The sequence below is a fragment of the Neolamprologus multifasciatus genome, chromosome 12 (genome assembly GCF_963576455.1).
Source record: "Neolamprologus multifasciatus chromosome 12, fNeoMul1.2, whole genome shotgun sequence".
In the NCBI taxonomy this organism is placed as follows: Eukaryota; Metazoa; Chordata; class Actinopteri; order Cichliformes; family Cichlidae; genus Neolamprologus; species Neolamprologus multifasciatus.
The window spans coordinates 7,439,148-7,455,364 of NC_140450.1; the positions used below are offsets into that span (position 1 = coordinate 7,439,148).

General features: G+C 37.5%; 1 protein-coding gene across 4 annotated transcripts in view; it reads left to right on the top strand.

The window, feature by feature from the left end:
• The window catches only part of ksr2 (kinase suppressor of ras 2), a 122,425-nt gene that overhangs the window by 50,853 nt on the left and 55,355 nt on the right, over positions 1 to 16,217 (top strand). For all 4 annotated transcript variants that reach the window (XR_014877324.1, XM_085181029.1, XM_085181028.1 and 1 more), the window contains one exon: positions 12,077 to 12,249. Coding sequence is in view for 3 of the 4 variants with exons in the window: in XM_085181029.1 (XP_085037155.1) it covers positions 12,077 to 12,249 (173 nt within the window). In the remaining variant the exon portion in view is untranslated. The remainder of the gene's footprint in view (positions 1 to 12,076; positions 12,250 to 16,217) is intronic.

Here is a 16,217-nt window from a genome sequence, read left to right on the forward strand (position 1 = left end):
TTGACCCCCTCTTACTTTTTAGTGTTGCTGCCCTTTACAGCTCTCTGTTTTTCAGAAATACCACTTAACCTGCACAGCTGTTGTCCAGCTGTCGTGCATCTTGCACTGTTTCTTTCATACCTGTTTTACAAAGTTTAGAGTTTGATCTATGGCTTCATTTTGTCTGAATTAAGAAAATAAATTCAGATTAAATTTAAAGCTGAAATAAATATACACAGCATGCTTACACACACACACACACACACACACAGCCCTGTTGGTGAGCAGGTAATGAGGAGGAGAATAGAACATCGTGCTGACTTCTCACGGAAAAGTTGCCTTTTTGTAGGTGTCATGCAGTAGTTTTCACTATATTAAAAAAACAAAACATTTGCACTTTATTAAAGTTATTTAAAGTTCAGACCCAAGTTAGATGAAATAAAGCAGTTGACTGTAAGTTTTCTGAATGCGTGAGCAATTGAGCAATGAAAAATATGTCAAGACAGTTCTCCCAAGAAGTGAACACCAAGATGAAAAATGAGGTGAAACTGTTATAGTAATCATTAACAGAATTAAACTCTGAAGTTCTGCGAGGAAATTATTTCTTCCATTACGTCTCAGGAAGCACAATGCAATGAGAGATACGCTGATCCAGCGACTGTCAGAATGGTGTAACTACAATAACCTCACCCTAAACACCAAGAAAACCAAGGAAGTGGTCATGGACTTCCGCAAAACAAGAACTAATCCCCCTCCCCTATCCATAAAAGGTGACTATGTGGAGAGGGTGTCCTCCTTTAAGTTCCTCGGCACTCACATATCCGAGGACCTATGCTGGTCCACAAACACATCAGCCCTAGTAAAGAAAGCCCAGCAGCGCCTCCATTTCTTGAGGGTTTTGAGATGTAACAGGCTGCAGACTGGACTCCTAGTGTCCTTCTACCGTGCCACTATCGAGAGCGTGCTGGTGCACGCCATCCCTGTGTGGTACGCTGGTTGCACAACAGCTGACAAGAAGAGACTACAGAGGGTCATCAGAACTGCAGAGAAGGTGATTGGCTGTCCACTCCCCTCCCTGGACTTAATTGCCAGCTCAAGATGTGTCTCCAGAGCCAGGGCAATTATAAAGGACCACCTCCATCCTAACCACCACCTCTTCAACACCCTGCCCTCTGGAAAAAGGCTCAGATCCATCAGGTGCAAAACCAACAGACTAAAGAACAGCTTCTTCCCGTGGGCTGTCAGAACTCTTAATGCAAACTAAGAGTGTGTAAAGACTTCCCCAACACATCCACCCTGACACTGCTGTTGATAATCTATGTGCAATATCTCAGTCTTTCCATGTTCTGTGCAATATTTTTGGCTCATGTGCAATTATTTTGGTCCCAGTTTCCTACACATACACCATGTATATAGTTCCACTCACATATGTATACATATACACTGGTTTTTTTATTTTATTCTATTTATTTAATTATTTATTTATTTTCCGCCTTCGTTGTATATTGGTTTCTCTTCTTCTTACTTTAGCACCTTTGTGGTTCAGCTACCCATTTTCGCTGTGCAAGAAACTGCACAATGACAATAAAAAGCTCTAAGTCTAAGTCTCTAAGATACTGCCTGGCTGCTCTGCCACCACTGACATGTAAATGAGTATACCTTAAAAGGCTTCATAAACTGCTAACAACAAAGTGATCTAATTGCATTGCATTAATGAAAAATGTTATTAATCATAAAAGTTATTTACTGATGTTATTTTTCAATCAGTCATTCTGTGCATTTGGATTCTAAAATTTTTTTCAGATCAACTTTTTATGTGCCAATTCATAGAAAAGGTCCTTACTATATTTTAAACAGAAACACAAAATTTGCTTACTTTGAGCAAGTACTACATGGACAATAGGAAAAAACCCTCCCTTGACAAAGTGAGAACAGATTGGCATATAAGTGAGGGGGAAAGGGAGAAGATTGAAAGAGAGGTGATCAGTGCATCACAAGTCCATAGCATTAAAATGATATTTCAGAGCCAGACCTAGCTATAAAAAGAAATTCATATTTTAAGCTAAAGTTTAAAGGTGTCTATGCCGAAGGCTCTGCCTCCTATTGTACTTCTAACATATGATGAAAGGCACTATGAGGTCTTTAAGATATGATAGGGCATGATTGTTTAAGGCTTTACATGTGAAGGACTAGGAATTTAATAGGGAGACAATGAAGACAAAAATAAGAACTCTTCCTAGTCTTTATTACCATCACCTTAGGGTTTTTAAAACTAGACTCTAGGTGAAAGAAGGCAGGCTTTCACCTGCATGAGGAGAATGTGTGATTTTAATGATATTAGTGTACACTAAAATTACTCAAAGATTCCTGTAGGTCTAGTCAATTTGTTTCTGAGGTTTTCATAGCCAAATCCAACTTAAGGGTTTTAAGGCTTTAAGTTCAAACAACTCATTTGTTTCTGGCTGCATAGATAATTATAGCTGATTGTCATCTGCATAATGGCTAATAGACATGTATGCAGTTCTTTTTAAATATATTACCTCAGGGAAATATGACATACTACAACAGTGCCATGAACAATTCTAATTACATAAGATTGCAGTTTCTTTGAGTTGTGAAAATGCAGGATACACAGAAAGTGTTGTAATAATTTCTGTTGTGTGCAAATCAAAGACGTGCTTGCAAATCAGACAGGAAATATTCCAGCAATATAAAACTGTGATTACTTTTTGAGGACAGCTTGTACACCTGTTTACATCCTACAGCTCCACAGAATAAAGTTGCATTTAATTCCTATTTATCCCAAACAATTTGGTGGCAAATGAGACACACTTAGAGAGAATTTGGATGCACAAAAGACAGGAGGGCAGTTTTTGAATCCAGTCCATTAGTGGAAAACATCCAAAAGTTGAGTGCCAGGAATATTTAATCAGAATTGAATCTTGAAACTTTCAGCACATGAGAATTACTATTTGGTTTTTGTCATTCTGAGCTGTTCTATCTGTTCAATATAGGCTCTTTTGTAGAACCACAAAATGTCTCTTGAAGCAGCAAATTATTTCCAGGTGTCAGACAAGCGATGGTTGAAAAAGTAATGCTAAATGCTAATTATTTCAATAATTTGTACATCACGTACTATTGCCACTTAGCTGTTTTGAGAAAAAAAATAACTTCACAACTAGAAAACTGAAAGTCTCTCAGTTTCATCTTATTGAAAAACTTTGTCCACTGTGATCACCTATGTTCTTTGTCTCCTCTTCTCCTTCCTGTATTTTTATACTTGGTCTTCTGTTCCATTAGTTGGAACTGTATTTAGTGCATCCTACAAAGAGGAAAAATGAGTGTTACAGTAAGATCGAGAGGCTTTTTTCTGTGGTTATAGAGACAAAATGACACTGCTAAGACTTGGCCTTGAATCGCAAGAAAAATGGATGTTATAGAGTACTAGTGATGTTAAAAGAAAGAGATAGAAACCACTTGAAGATTCCAGAAATTAAATGGAAATGGGAAACATCAAAGATGCCAGGTTTAGGGAAAATATCCTGCCCCTAGCTTAGAAAAAGGAACAGCGAGCCACTTTGAAACAGCTATATGGACAACAGTCTGGAGGCAAACTTAGAGAGGCAAGGCTGATATAGTCTGGACATGTGTAGAGGAAGGATAGTTCATATATTCATCAATGGATGCTGAATATGAAGCTACCACACTGGAGGAAATGAGGTAGACCACAGAGAAGATTTATGGATGTAGTGAAGGAGGGTTGGTGTGACTGAGGAAGATGCATGAATAGGGTGAGATGGAGACAAATGATCCACTGTGGTGATCCCTAAAAGAACCAGCAGAAAGAAGAAAGAGGCATCATACCATGACCACCTGTTATGCTTACAGAGATGTTAGATTATTAATGCAGACAAACTTTTGTTTTACTGGTATGGCAGCAGATAAGCTTGTATAAGGAAAAATAATACTTTCGTGATGCTACCACATGCAGAAATAGCACATTTTAACCAGAAAATATCTGCTCTGTCATTGTGTACCAAAATGCATTCCTGATGAGCTGCTGAGAAGACAATCTCACGGTCCACCTTCCTGTCAGCTTTTCTCTCTTGTCATTTGGCAACTGGCTCCTGAATTCTCTCTTCCTCCTGCTCATTTTCTGTCCTTCACACGGGCTTGCTCTTTTTACGACCCCTTGTTTCTTTCCGCCTTTTTCGCCTTGGGTGTCTTGCTGTCTCTTCAGCTTCATGTTCACGTTCCAACCCAGACCACACGCATGACCTTTCTGTCCTGAGAGCACTGTGCTTTCCCTGGCCTTTGACAGTGAAATGACACCCCCTCCCATATCTTAGCAGGAGATGCTGGCAGTTAATGTGGACATAACAAGAGGGGGATTTCAAACACTTGTGCGCTATCATCATTCAACCATTTCAACAGATATCATCAGGTAACTAGAACATAATTTGTGGTCATGCACAACTACACGCATCCGTGCACACACACAAACACACTCGTAGCTTCTTTTTGTCCTTGAAAGACTTGGCTTAACATTTGTTAAGTTTAATAATAATGTCTGAAATGAGACCACATGAGTGTCTAGTGGTTTCTTCAATAGTGGTAGCACAGTTGTTGATCATCTTTGAGAGAAGGTTTTGCCACCTCACATTTGAAGCTGAGATTGTTCTTACGGAGAGTTTTCTTTTAATTACTGTAAACACTTAATTACATAAACACATTAGTGTCTTACGTCCAGCTTCTGCTTTAATAACCAACCAATATTGTGAATTTGGAAAACAATTATCATTTAGTGTTGTTCTTTTCTAATTGTATATTAAGAACATGTCCACTTGTTCTCACTAGCATTGATTTTGGGTTATTAAAATTGAACACTGTTCTCTTGAAACTGTTGTAGTAAAACTTTTTGGGTATGCACACAGGGTACGTTCAATAACAGTGCAAGAGTTTGGATAATAATGTAGTAATGCAGTTCACTTTTGTTTTCTCTTCCACATAAGTTCAGCTAACCCGGGGATATTATTTACCACCCATCTGATCATTTTACCGCTTGATTTTTTTTTTTTCATTATCTCAGTTATTTTTAGCTGTTTGTTACATTCGCACAGCTTAAACTTTGTGAACTCTTGTTGATGTGAAATCCTACCTCCTCCCTTTCGAAAAAGCAAAACAAAGTCTGTGTTGAATATCACGAAGGCTGTTTTGTTTCCCCTATACTTACTCTAAAATCAAATAAATCCCTAATATACAAAATAAGTAACACACATACTTTAAAGTGTAACTGAAATTTGTGCATCATTATATGTCTTTTGGTGTTGAGATCATTTAAATCCTTTGTGTACGTGGTGTTTAATCACACGAATTTAAGACTTTACTGTTTTCAAAATGCATTATTATAATAGAATGTTTCCTGCGTCACACTTTGTTGTATAATAACTGTAAATCTTTGTTCCGATAAGTTTGGACATTGGCTTTGCAACATTTCTTTTAAAAAAATATCATGCCAGACTGCCTGCTTTTATTCCACACAAGCCTGACGCTGCAGACGTCTGAAAACAAGACAGCCTTCTTAGGATGACTCTAAGGGCTCACAGTAATTCTCTGTTGCAATCATTATTCTAGCCACCTTTATTTCATTTTCCACCAACTTTATTAAAGCAGCAAAGAGCAGTGGTTGCCACAGATATTATTCCACAGCTCCATTTGCATAAAAAGCAACAGGGTGTCGTATGAGTCTCGGCAGAGCTCCCTTGCATATTTCTGATGAATAAAGTGTAGGTATGCAGATGGAACCCTGCAAGTAAATTACCCCTCTAGATGGACACAAGTGTTAATTAGATAGAGCTCAAATGAATTGCAGGATCACAGCATCACTTAGATATATAATTTGTATAGTGAACAACTGCTAGCTAGTTAGGCAGATAGCTCTGCAATATTCTGCATTTTTAAAGCCCTCTTGATATGTCAGAATATAAAGGAAACGTGCCATTTGATGGATCACTGCTCTCCTGCTCTCACCTCTGCCCTTGATCAAATGGAACTTTTGCTTGAAGGTGTCACTGTAATTAGCATCTCTGCAAGTGTGGGGAATGGGACTGTGGAGGGTGTGGGTGGATGAATGCGTGTGCATGAATGTCAGATTTTTTTTCCCCATAGCTTTCATATTATGAAGAGCAAATCACATTTCTAAAACGTGTAAGCAATCAGGGAAATTTAAAGTGAATTTCATAAAAACAAAAAGTTAAAGTATGGCCAAAGTACATGTTGGATATGTTGTACTGATGGATTTACTTTCTTTTTTACTCTGTGTACTCCAAATGTTACTTGATTACTTTAACTCCCTTTATAGATATGATGACAAAGTCCATTCCATGCATAGTATAAGCAAAAAAAAACCCCATTGCGTACAATTTCAGTATCATAATTTGTGATGTCTTTATTAATATGTTAGGGAAGCTTACGATTGCGCTTTCACTCACTTCAAAACACATGCAAATGACCTTTTAATGATCCCAGGGATGGATAATAACAGGATGTAACTGAAAAAAAAAGTGTGTGAATAAGAAATTAGCAGGTAATAAACATGACACAAACGATAACTTATTCACTACAATATTTTAGGCGAATTGACTGAATGGTACTTGGGGAAAAAAAAGCTTTGGTGTTCCTGTTTTGTCAGTACGGAGCATCTAGGAGCATTAAGAGACTCAGAAATGCTACCTGAAATGTGACACAAACACGCAGTGATTTCCATCTGTGAGTTATGCGTCACTATGTACAATTGTCGCGAAGATCAAAAGACATCTCAACTATTCACACTGTGGCTGATTTCTCTTGACAGTTGACAAGTAACCCACCTCCTCCTTCTTCTCTGTTTTGTGTATTCTTTCTTTAAGTTTCTCCTTTCTTGAACTTTTCATATGTGAGGCGTCTGAATAGATGCATTAACCACCGTAGAGTTAAATTCCTCCCCCTCCTTCTCGCCCGCCTGCCTTCACTGACAAACGTTTTCAAAATGAAAATTGGGAATCCTCTCCCTACTCTTCACATTCATTTTCACTTTTCCCTCACTGAACATCTACATCTTCGGGGAGAGGATAAAGGCATGCATGCAGGGAGATGAATGGTTTAATTTAGATTCAAATTGCATAAAGTGGGCTAATCGGAATAGCTGACAAAAGCTCTGTGACGAAGAAGTGATAACCTGCAGGCTGCTTCCTTATTGCAGGAGATGGGAGTGAAGTGCCGGGCTGGTTTACAGGTCTAATTGCATGACTCAGTGTAGGGAGTGGGAGACTGACATGGGAGGAAATATTCCTGTGGGATTTAACACTTTCCATGATAAGTCAGAACTCAGCATTCATTTTACTACTTTTACAAGTCAGTTTTTCACAGATAGCCTCTCCTCATGTCTCCTTTTCTCACCTGTCTCCTTGTGGTCTGTGTTTGTTTGGACACTTAAAATTCATTGTCTTCTATGTGCAAGTGCAACTCTTTTGTTATGTTTTTGTTGGTTACGTTTGCTCATCAGTCTGCAACTTCGGTCTCGGTGTCACTTAAAATCCTAAATTTCAATCTTACATCAAATTTTTAGAATTATGAATCCAATGTTGCAAAAATAAAATTCCTGAGGATATGTCTGGTTACAGTGTGGTTATTTATGTTTCTGCAGGGATTTATATGGCTGGAGATTAGTTGTTTATTTTTACATGACTGTTTTATTTACTTCAGCTCAGGTTCTGCAGTTCTAAAACAGGATTAACATTACTCGAGGATATAAAGAGTCACATATTTCCCTTGTTCTTTGGATGAATGAATGGATGGATACTAGAGTAAAAACAGTTACAAAAAGCAGGGACATTTATTATATAAAACATCAACCAACAGAAGCTGAAATTGCCCTGGAGTAATATACGTTTTTAAACTAACACTTCATCCTATGAGATGCATAACAGTAGACTGCAGTTTCCCTTGATTTTTTTAATAAATTGGCCATTAAAGATAATGCATTTTTGTATATTCTTCAACCCATACAAGGTGGATGATGAATAACATGACAGTTTATTTAAAATAGCCTAGTAAATTAAAAAAAAGACAGTTCTCATTGCATGGAGAATACAATGAAGGGTGCTGAAACTGTCCTCAGTGATTCATTGAAGAGAACTGTGGTGCATAGCATCAAGGGGCTTAAGAGTATTGGCAGCAAATTAAAGTAAATTACATCTACATAGAGAAGGACTGGTGCAGTCTTTAACCCCCTGCCGATGCAGTTCTTAAGCCCTGACACGCAAACATAAATCTCATATTCATGCCATTTGGTGTTATTTACTCTTCCTTTGGATATCATTATCTCAACACTTCATTGTGACCGATAAATCGGCTTAAAAATCTTACGGCAAAAAAAGTCTTTGTTGAACCTGCCTGGCACTTGTCACATTGTTAAAGTAATCCAGGGTTTGTTGTTTGTACAGCAGTGGGTACTTTGCAGTCAGGAACTGCTAATAACTAATATGGCATTCTTTTAATGGTGCTTATTAAAAATATGAAAAAAAATCTCACTAGTTAGACTCAATACTTAAAAGAATAGTAGCACCAAAGATGTCTCTGCTTCTGCTGGCTTTAATTATAATGACAGTGGTTTCCCAAACACACCTACATGCCAGTGTTGGCATTTTCTGAATCATTTTTGTCTTTTTCTAATTTTCTGCTATTTTTTTGATCCACCTACAAATATAAGAATGTCTACTAGTCAATATTTAAATGACAGATTGGGGGAAAAAAACAGGAAAAAGAGTAATTGAAACTGGAGCAGTAATTATTACTCCAAAATTAGCAAAGAGGGGACATTGTGCACTCCTTTTGGAGGGGGCACAGTGGGGTACCAGGGGTGGGGGTGTTACTCTGCCTTCTTATGTTAGCAGGTACCTGGCATTAACATATGGCTTGCTTTACTGTACGCCAATGAGGTTGTTCATATGAAAGTGAAAAGTTCTCGTTCTTTCATAATATGAGATGAACTATGACGAAAGTTGACTAATTCAGTAACAAACATTTGAATTTAAGTTCAGTTTCATTTATATAGCATGGAATCACAACCTCCTAGGACCCAAACTCTTCCACCGCATGCATTTTTAATTTCTCTTTGATATTTGGACACCCGATGAATGTAAAAACAAAGAATTACCAGATTTTTTTTTTTGCCATATTTTTGTTTTTAAGAAAAATGAGAGCCACATATGAGCATACTCAATTAAAATTTTGATAGAACAGTAGCAGTATAATGTCCTCGTAAGTGGATATCAGGCCCTTGTAGAGCAAAATTCAGTATTTTGGTCTAAATAACCCAAAATGTGATGTCCACATATGTGGACACCAGGTCCTAGGAGGTTAAGGCAGCTGTTATATTAAGGTAAAGACCCTACAATAATGACACATGTAGTACAATGACTTTTTTATATAATATGACTAAACAAATAAAGTAGACCAAGAAATTCTAAAGCTGCTGTATAGTAATCCCAAATAATGAAAGTCCATTACAGTGCTGTGCAAAATTCTTCATTTTGCTTTATATTTACTGTTTCTATGATGTGATGATGGAAATAAAACATTCGTATGAAGATGACTTGTTAGCTGTTTTACTAATACTCTTTCAGAAATCAAAGAAATGTGATCATTGGTCAATAATTGGCTAAGACAGTTGGGTCAAGTGATGGTTTCTAGGTAATGGTTTAATTACCACCACCTCAAAGACATATGGTTCGATCATACCTAAGATCAAAGAATTATTAATAGTAGGACTTCTTTGAGGAGTCTTTTAAGAATGAGGTCTAACAGACATGTTGATGGTTTGGAAGTATCAAAATATCAAAGCTAACTCAGAAAGATCAGAAGCTTAAAGGGCCTGATTTACCTCTCGGTTCTTTTGTCAGGGTTTTTGTTTATAGACTTGCTCTAGTCTTTTGGTCTTTGTCTGAATGCTTCCCTTGTGACTGTCTGCCATTTGGAATTGGATTTTCTAGGCAGTGCAAAGAAAAACTATGAAAGACTTTCACAAAGACTGGACAACTATTGCTCAATACCATTTGGAGAAAGTACAAGAATTCCTGGCTCACTGAACAAAAATGTAAAGACACAGTACAGTGTATTCTTGCAAAACAGGCAAAATCTTTTCCATAGCCTGAGTAAATTTAGCCTCACATCAAAAATAGTAGAGAAATTAAAATGAGAAAAAATGGCCGATAACGTCTATCACAGCGAATGTTTGCATTTCTAATTTACAGGGAAGTAATTAACAGTCTGTGGATTATTTTCTCTAATGAAGGACGACTTTTATTTCCAATTATCCCCACAAAGTCACCTCGTGTTCTCCTGAGCTGCAATAATAACATAAGTTAGTGTATTTAGGATCCTGTAGGAATAATGGTTCATTTTATCAGCCTGACTGAGTACATTAGATAAGAGGCTAATGTGATCGTTTGAAGTTCTAGAGCAGGTTAACCGTGAACCATGCTTTAATATGAGCAATGGCTCCAGACTTTCCAGTGGCTCCACTTTAGAACCCAGATATACCAGTAGCTAGAACAGTCTGTTCTACAAGTCACTTGAGATATTTATAGTTAAATTACACACTTTTCTTGTAATTAGCCCAAACTGTGTAGCTTGTCTCTTAGTTTACTCAGTTCACAGCTGTCTGTCTTTCATATATCAGGGAATTGTGTACTTACAAGGAATACCTTATTGAAATACACAAAAGTTTTGTTAGAAAAAAATCATAATGACAGCTGACAAAGACAAATTGCTCTACAAGCTTAATTATTCAGACCTCAGCTCTGAAATGACAAGACTCCACAGTGGAAGCAGGCTGGCAAACAGAAGTGATCATGGGAAACTTTCGGTGATTTTCACTTTGACTTGATACTCAATACTAGTCAATTAAAAAAGGATGTCTTTCAAGCACCTTACAGGTTTCTGTCTGTAACCTATATTTATCGGCTTATCCCACCCCTTCTGCTATAGCCAAGATGGTAACCTTTATTGCATTGCATGAAGATACTTCACATCAGTTTGAACACACTTACATATTTACGTGGCAAGTGTCCATATGGAGCTGTGCAATTTTAAAAAGCAGTACCCCAGTGTTTTCCAACATCCACAAATGAGTCGGAGCCAAACTTTGGAATAAAATCGCAGTAGAAAAAGCTGTTTTTCTTTTTCTTATTAGTGTCTTGTTTAATCTTCTCTTCCTCGATCCTACTTGCTTTTCTGACCCCGACAGCAGTGTGTTTTCTTTATAGCATGACAGCGATGGCTGTGCTATCATGCTATGAACATGACTCCCAGCTTTCCTGACTTTATCATTAATACTAGAGCCCTTAATGATGCTGATCTGGTATTTTGGTACACCATGCTGTGGCTCAAGATGTCGTCACACCTCTTTGTTTGTTTATGTGATTGTGCAGAAAATACATATATTTGGTACTTTGCACTGAGTTCTGTTAAGTTAGCAGATTTGTGATGCGGAGAAAAAATATTCCCCAAATTCTGGAGTACAATGAACATACAGTGAAGTTCTAAGTGTTTGTTGTTCGGTGTTATAAGTACATTATTCATAGTACTCTAATGCATAATACACAATATGCAACGTAAACTAATATATATGCCTTATTTGTACTTGTCCACCTGCATTCTTGTTACGTTCAGGTGTAGGGTGTACATTATATATAGGTGTGATAATAATAATGATGGTGAATGATAGGTACATTTTCATTTCACTTACTTAACATGCAACATTTCTTGCCACTAAACTGTATTATGTTCTCCATATGTGAACTATTCTGGTGTAGAATTCTGTTTTCTCTTCTATATGATGGTGACTGCAGTGTTTGTACCTTGGTTGTGACTACAGGAATAGCTATATCCCAAAAACTGTGCAGCCTTCCTGTCCAGCTTTGAAGTTGTGCGTTAGTAGTCCAGACTGTTTAATTATAGTAAATATCATTTTAACATGTTGGTTTCTTGATTAGTTTTGCTGCACTCACCTCTAATGTCTCAATTTTATATTTTTCTCTTGTCTGTTGTCCACCAGAGCCAAGAAGAAGACCAAGCCCTTGAACCTTAAGATCCACAGCAGTGTGGGCAGCTGTGAGAACCTGCCCACACAGCGCTCACCCCTCCACACTGAACGATCTCTGCGATCCTTCTTCTTCCCCTCTTTCATCCCTTCTACACCACCTGTTCATGCCGAAACACCCTCTGCAAGTAAGTGAACATCTTTTTTTTAAATATCGCACACTGATTTTTTTAAATGAAATTACATTTTTCTTAATACTTAAAACGTATCCCTTTCATAATCTACTCTACTGCTACTCTGATTATTTAGTTCTCTGGCAATGTTTCATTCCTGGGATGTTGCTCTGCTTTTAGTTGGGTCAAGTCTCAGTTGGTTCATCAGTTTTTTGTCACTATGCCTTGCCACCTGCAGAAACCACTTGCTTTAACTGCTCTTACTTAACTGCTGAAAGTAATTATTTTTGTTAAAAAATGCTTAAGTACAGCTCTGCTGGTAAATGCAACAAATAGACAATCAGGTTGTGACAATAATGACCGGAGGTTGTGTGTTGCTGCACACTGGCAGCCTTATTGGCTGATACATTAAGACATTCTGCGGAAGCCATTAGATTGAGGAGGAGATGGGGATGGGGGAAATGCAGGGAAACAAAGTAATGGAAGTCTTGTCAATGAAACGGGTGATAAATGGATAACACTCAGTGTTTGGAATCCATGCAAAACTTCACTAACTGGTATAAGGGACAAAGCTGTGCATACTTGTTGGTTGAGGCATGACATGGAATAATCACACATTTAGAAAAAGAAAAAAAGGAGGTGAAAGGTGAAATTGATATATGTGAATTTAATGGCATAGTCTCAAATGCTAATATGTTTAGTATGACAAAACAGGTACAGATGTCCAAGGTTTGGACCACAATTCTCAATTATTTCATAACACAAAAAGGACCAAGCTTGTAAAAATCTCTGGTTTAAGGAGGTTCATACTTGATTTCTGATAGAAAATTATTAATAAAATATTAATAAGTATGTTTTACAATCATATAAGGAAAAACAGTGATGTATGAATTATTATTTCTAATTCAGATTTGTTTTTCCATTAGCTTAATAAGAGATGGAAAACCTGGTGCCTCTATTGTGAGTTATTTACAGATATTTTAAGTCAGAGATGCTGGTTTATACCCATATAATATATATAAAAGATGCAGTGTTTCTTTCTAAGTAAGTAATTATCTCACCATGTTGAAGAGTAGGTTTGTCCTGATGATGATTCTAGTCAACTCATCATGCTACCTGAGCAACAGATCTGCTCTCACAGCACATCCTTTTATGCAGCTGGAGAACATTAAAGTGAGCATGTTGTAAACGACTGTGAACGCCCACAATAAAAGTGTCTTTTTTCACACTGTGCAAATCAGAACTTGCAACGTGAGCTTTAAGCTGGACCAAATAAGAAGTGGTGGCTTCTGTGAGGTGAGCACGGTTCATAAAAACACGACACAAATCGATCAGAGAATGGATTTACTGTTTTATTCTCATTGAAAATACTTCTATATGTCCCCTCCCGTATGCGTCGTGGGAGTGCGAACTGAAAAACCACCAAACTGCATCGTCCAAGTTAACACGGTCTGCTCTAGGCTATAGCACAAATAAACTTCTTACGTAGATAAAGACTTTTGGAGTTGGAGGAAGTACACGTTGCCTTTTTTTATCCTGTTGTACTAAAAAGCATTATTAGACACGGTGGGTATCACAGCTTGGTTTGGAAACCTGCCTTTATACCCGCAATCCAAAATAAGCGCTCTACTGTGGACAAGTTTGAAGGAGTCGTACAGCTTCATACACCCTTAAGGCTCTTTGGGAGGAGTCATTGAGCTTGCTCGCTCTGAAATATCACCTGTGATTTCTCACTTTAATGTGAGCTATTTCCTTGAGGCGTGCTTTGCAGTTTTCCTCAGTACAGCTGACTGTTAGAAAGACTGTTTGTGCCGGTGTCAATTACACTAAATGCTGAAGGGCAACATCCAAGTTCTGTTTTTATGTGGAACTTTATTTATTTATTTACAACTCGAGCAGTGACTGCAAAAGAAAAAAAAAGGGAGTACGTCTGTGTTAAATTAACTGTAAGCTTTTACAAAATCTACTTAATCTATTTTATCATATTGATAACCAGGTGGAAAAATGTACTTGTTTGATAAAATAACAAACACAATTTTACACAATAGCTGACACAATGACCGGCATGGCAAAATTGTGCCAGATCAGATCACTATTTTCTCATTGTGTTTCATTGTAAATAACAGAGCAGAGAAAAAACAATATTTACAAAGTTGCCCAGAGGAATAGTAGTCCAGCAATCTGTTTGTGTGTGTGAACGCTTGTGTGAGCATTTGGGCAAGTATGCGACTGCCAGGTCAGCCAGGCTAAACATCCATCCCGTGTCTATGTTTGGGTTTATGGTATCACAGCCATCTCATACGTCAGGGCCCTCCAGCCAGCAGTGTTATTACTTATCTTGCAAGTCGTTTGAATCAAAACATGCGGAGGAGCTACGAGACTGGCTGAGGTAACCAGGACCAAACGCTGTCTGCCAGGGATGAGTCAGTGCCCAGTTGAAGCTGAGACGTCAGCAGTTTGGCTTTCCACCTTGAGAAACTGGTTATGATTACAAATATAATTCCATTACAGTGGTGTATTTCGGCTCAGGCACTCCTTGGCACATTGTTAGGTTCTGGAGACAAGCTGCAGATAGCTTCTCATTTAATCTGCAGCTACTGGTTATTGTGTGTGTTGATCTTTATTCAATTTAAAATAATAAGTCTATTATTCTATCATATTATATCTATTAATCATCTGTTGCTTGCATTTTGACATTTCTACCATTCCTACTGGATTCCAATTGATGCATCACATCTAAGGGAGGATATTTGTAAGCTGAGTTTTTAATGGAGCTATTTGAGTTAAAAAGCCCCAGTAAAAATAATAGCATCATGCTATGCACTTCAAATGCACCGCACATGGTAAATCCACACTTGGCTGGGAAATTAAACGACTGTCCTAAATGCGATAAAATTGATTTATCTTATATGTACACATCGGTGTATCGCATGCAGAACTGTGCAAAAATCTTCAGTCAGACCTAATTTCTTTATATTTTGCTTCCTAGGTGCTGGACTTTCCTTTTCATTTTTTAGGAGGCCTTGAGCAATAGTTCTTCTGAAGGACTTTTTCTTCAGACTTTTCATTTATTTTTACTGTGGTCCTTGTACGTGTGCATTTTTAGAGAAACGTGTTTGAGCTTAATTTTAGGATTTGTTTTTGTTTCCTAGCAGCCTGTCACAAAAGCACATAATAAACACATAATATGCTCCAGTTTCTTCAGTTGAATCAAGGAAAATGCCAAAGATAACACAGTGTGACAGGAATAAAATAGTATTTTTGCACAAAAAAGTTGATTCCCAAAGAACTATTAGGAAAAAAAACGTGGCATCTCATTATAGCATGCGGTATGTCCTTAACCTCCTGGCGTCCACATATGTGGAGATCACATTTTGCGTTATTTAGACCAAAATACTCAATTTTGCTCTACAAGGGCCTGATATCCACTTACGAGGACATTATACTGCTACTGTTCTATCAAAATTTTAAATGAATATCCTCATATGTGGCTTTCATTTTTCTTAAGAACAAAAATCAGGTAAAAAAAAAAATCTGGTAATTCTTTGTTTTTACACTCATCGGGCCCCAATCAGCCCAAATATCAAAGAAAAATTTAAAATGCATGCTATGGAAGAGTTCGGGTCTTAGGAGGTTAAAACACTTTTGGAAACTGACTAAGTGGAGGATAAAGAAGAAGTAAGAGGCCTAAAAAATGATCTAGAGTAAATATACAGTATCTAAAAGTCACATAATAAAAAAAGGCAAAAATCTAGCAAGGAGGGAGTATAATAGTGTGAGTCTACCACCATCGGTTGAGGCTCTGTAATGGTTTGTACCTGAATTTCAGCCAGCGTTGTTGAGATCTCATCAAAGTTTATAGGACTATAAACACAGAAAAGTACCATCATATTTTCTCCTGTCATGCAATAACATCTGGAAAGCATCTGATTGGCAGCGGCTTCATTTTTTTGAAGCATGACAAGGATCCCAAACAGACTGCC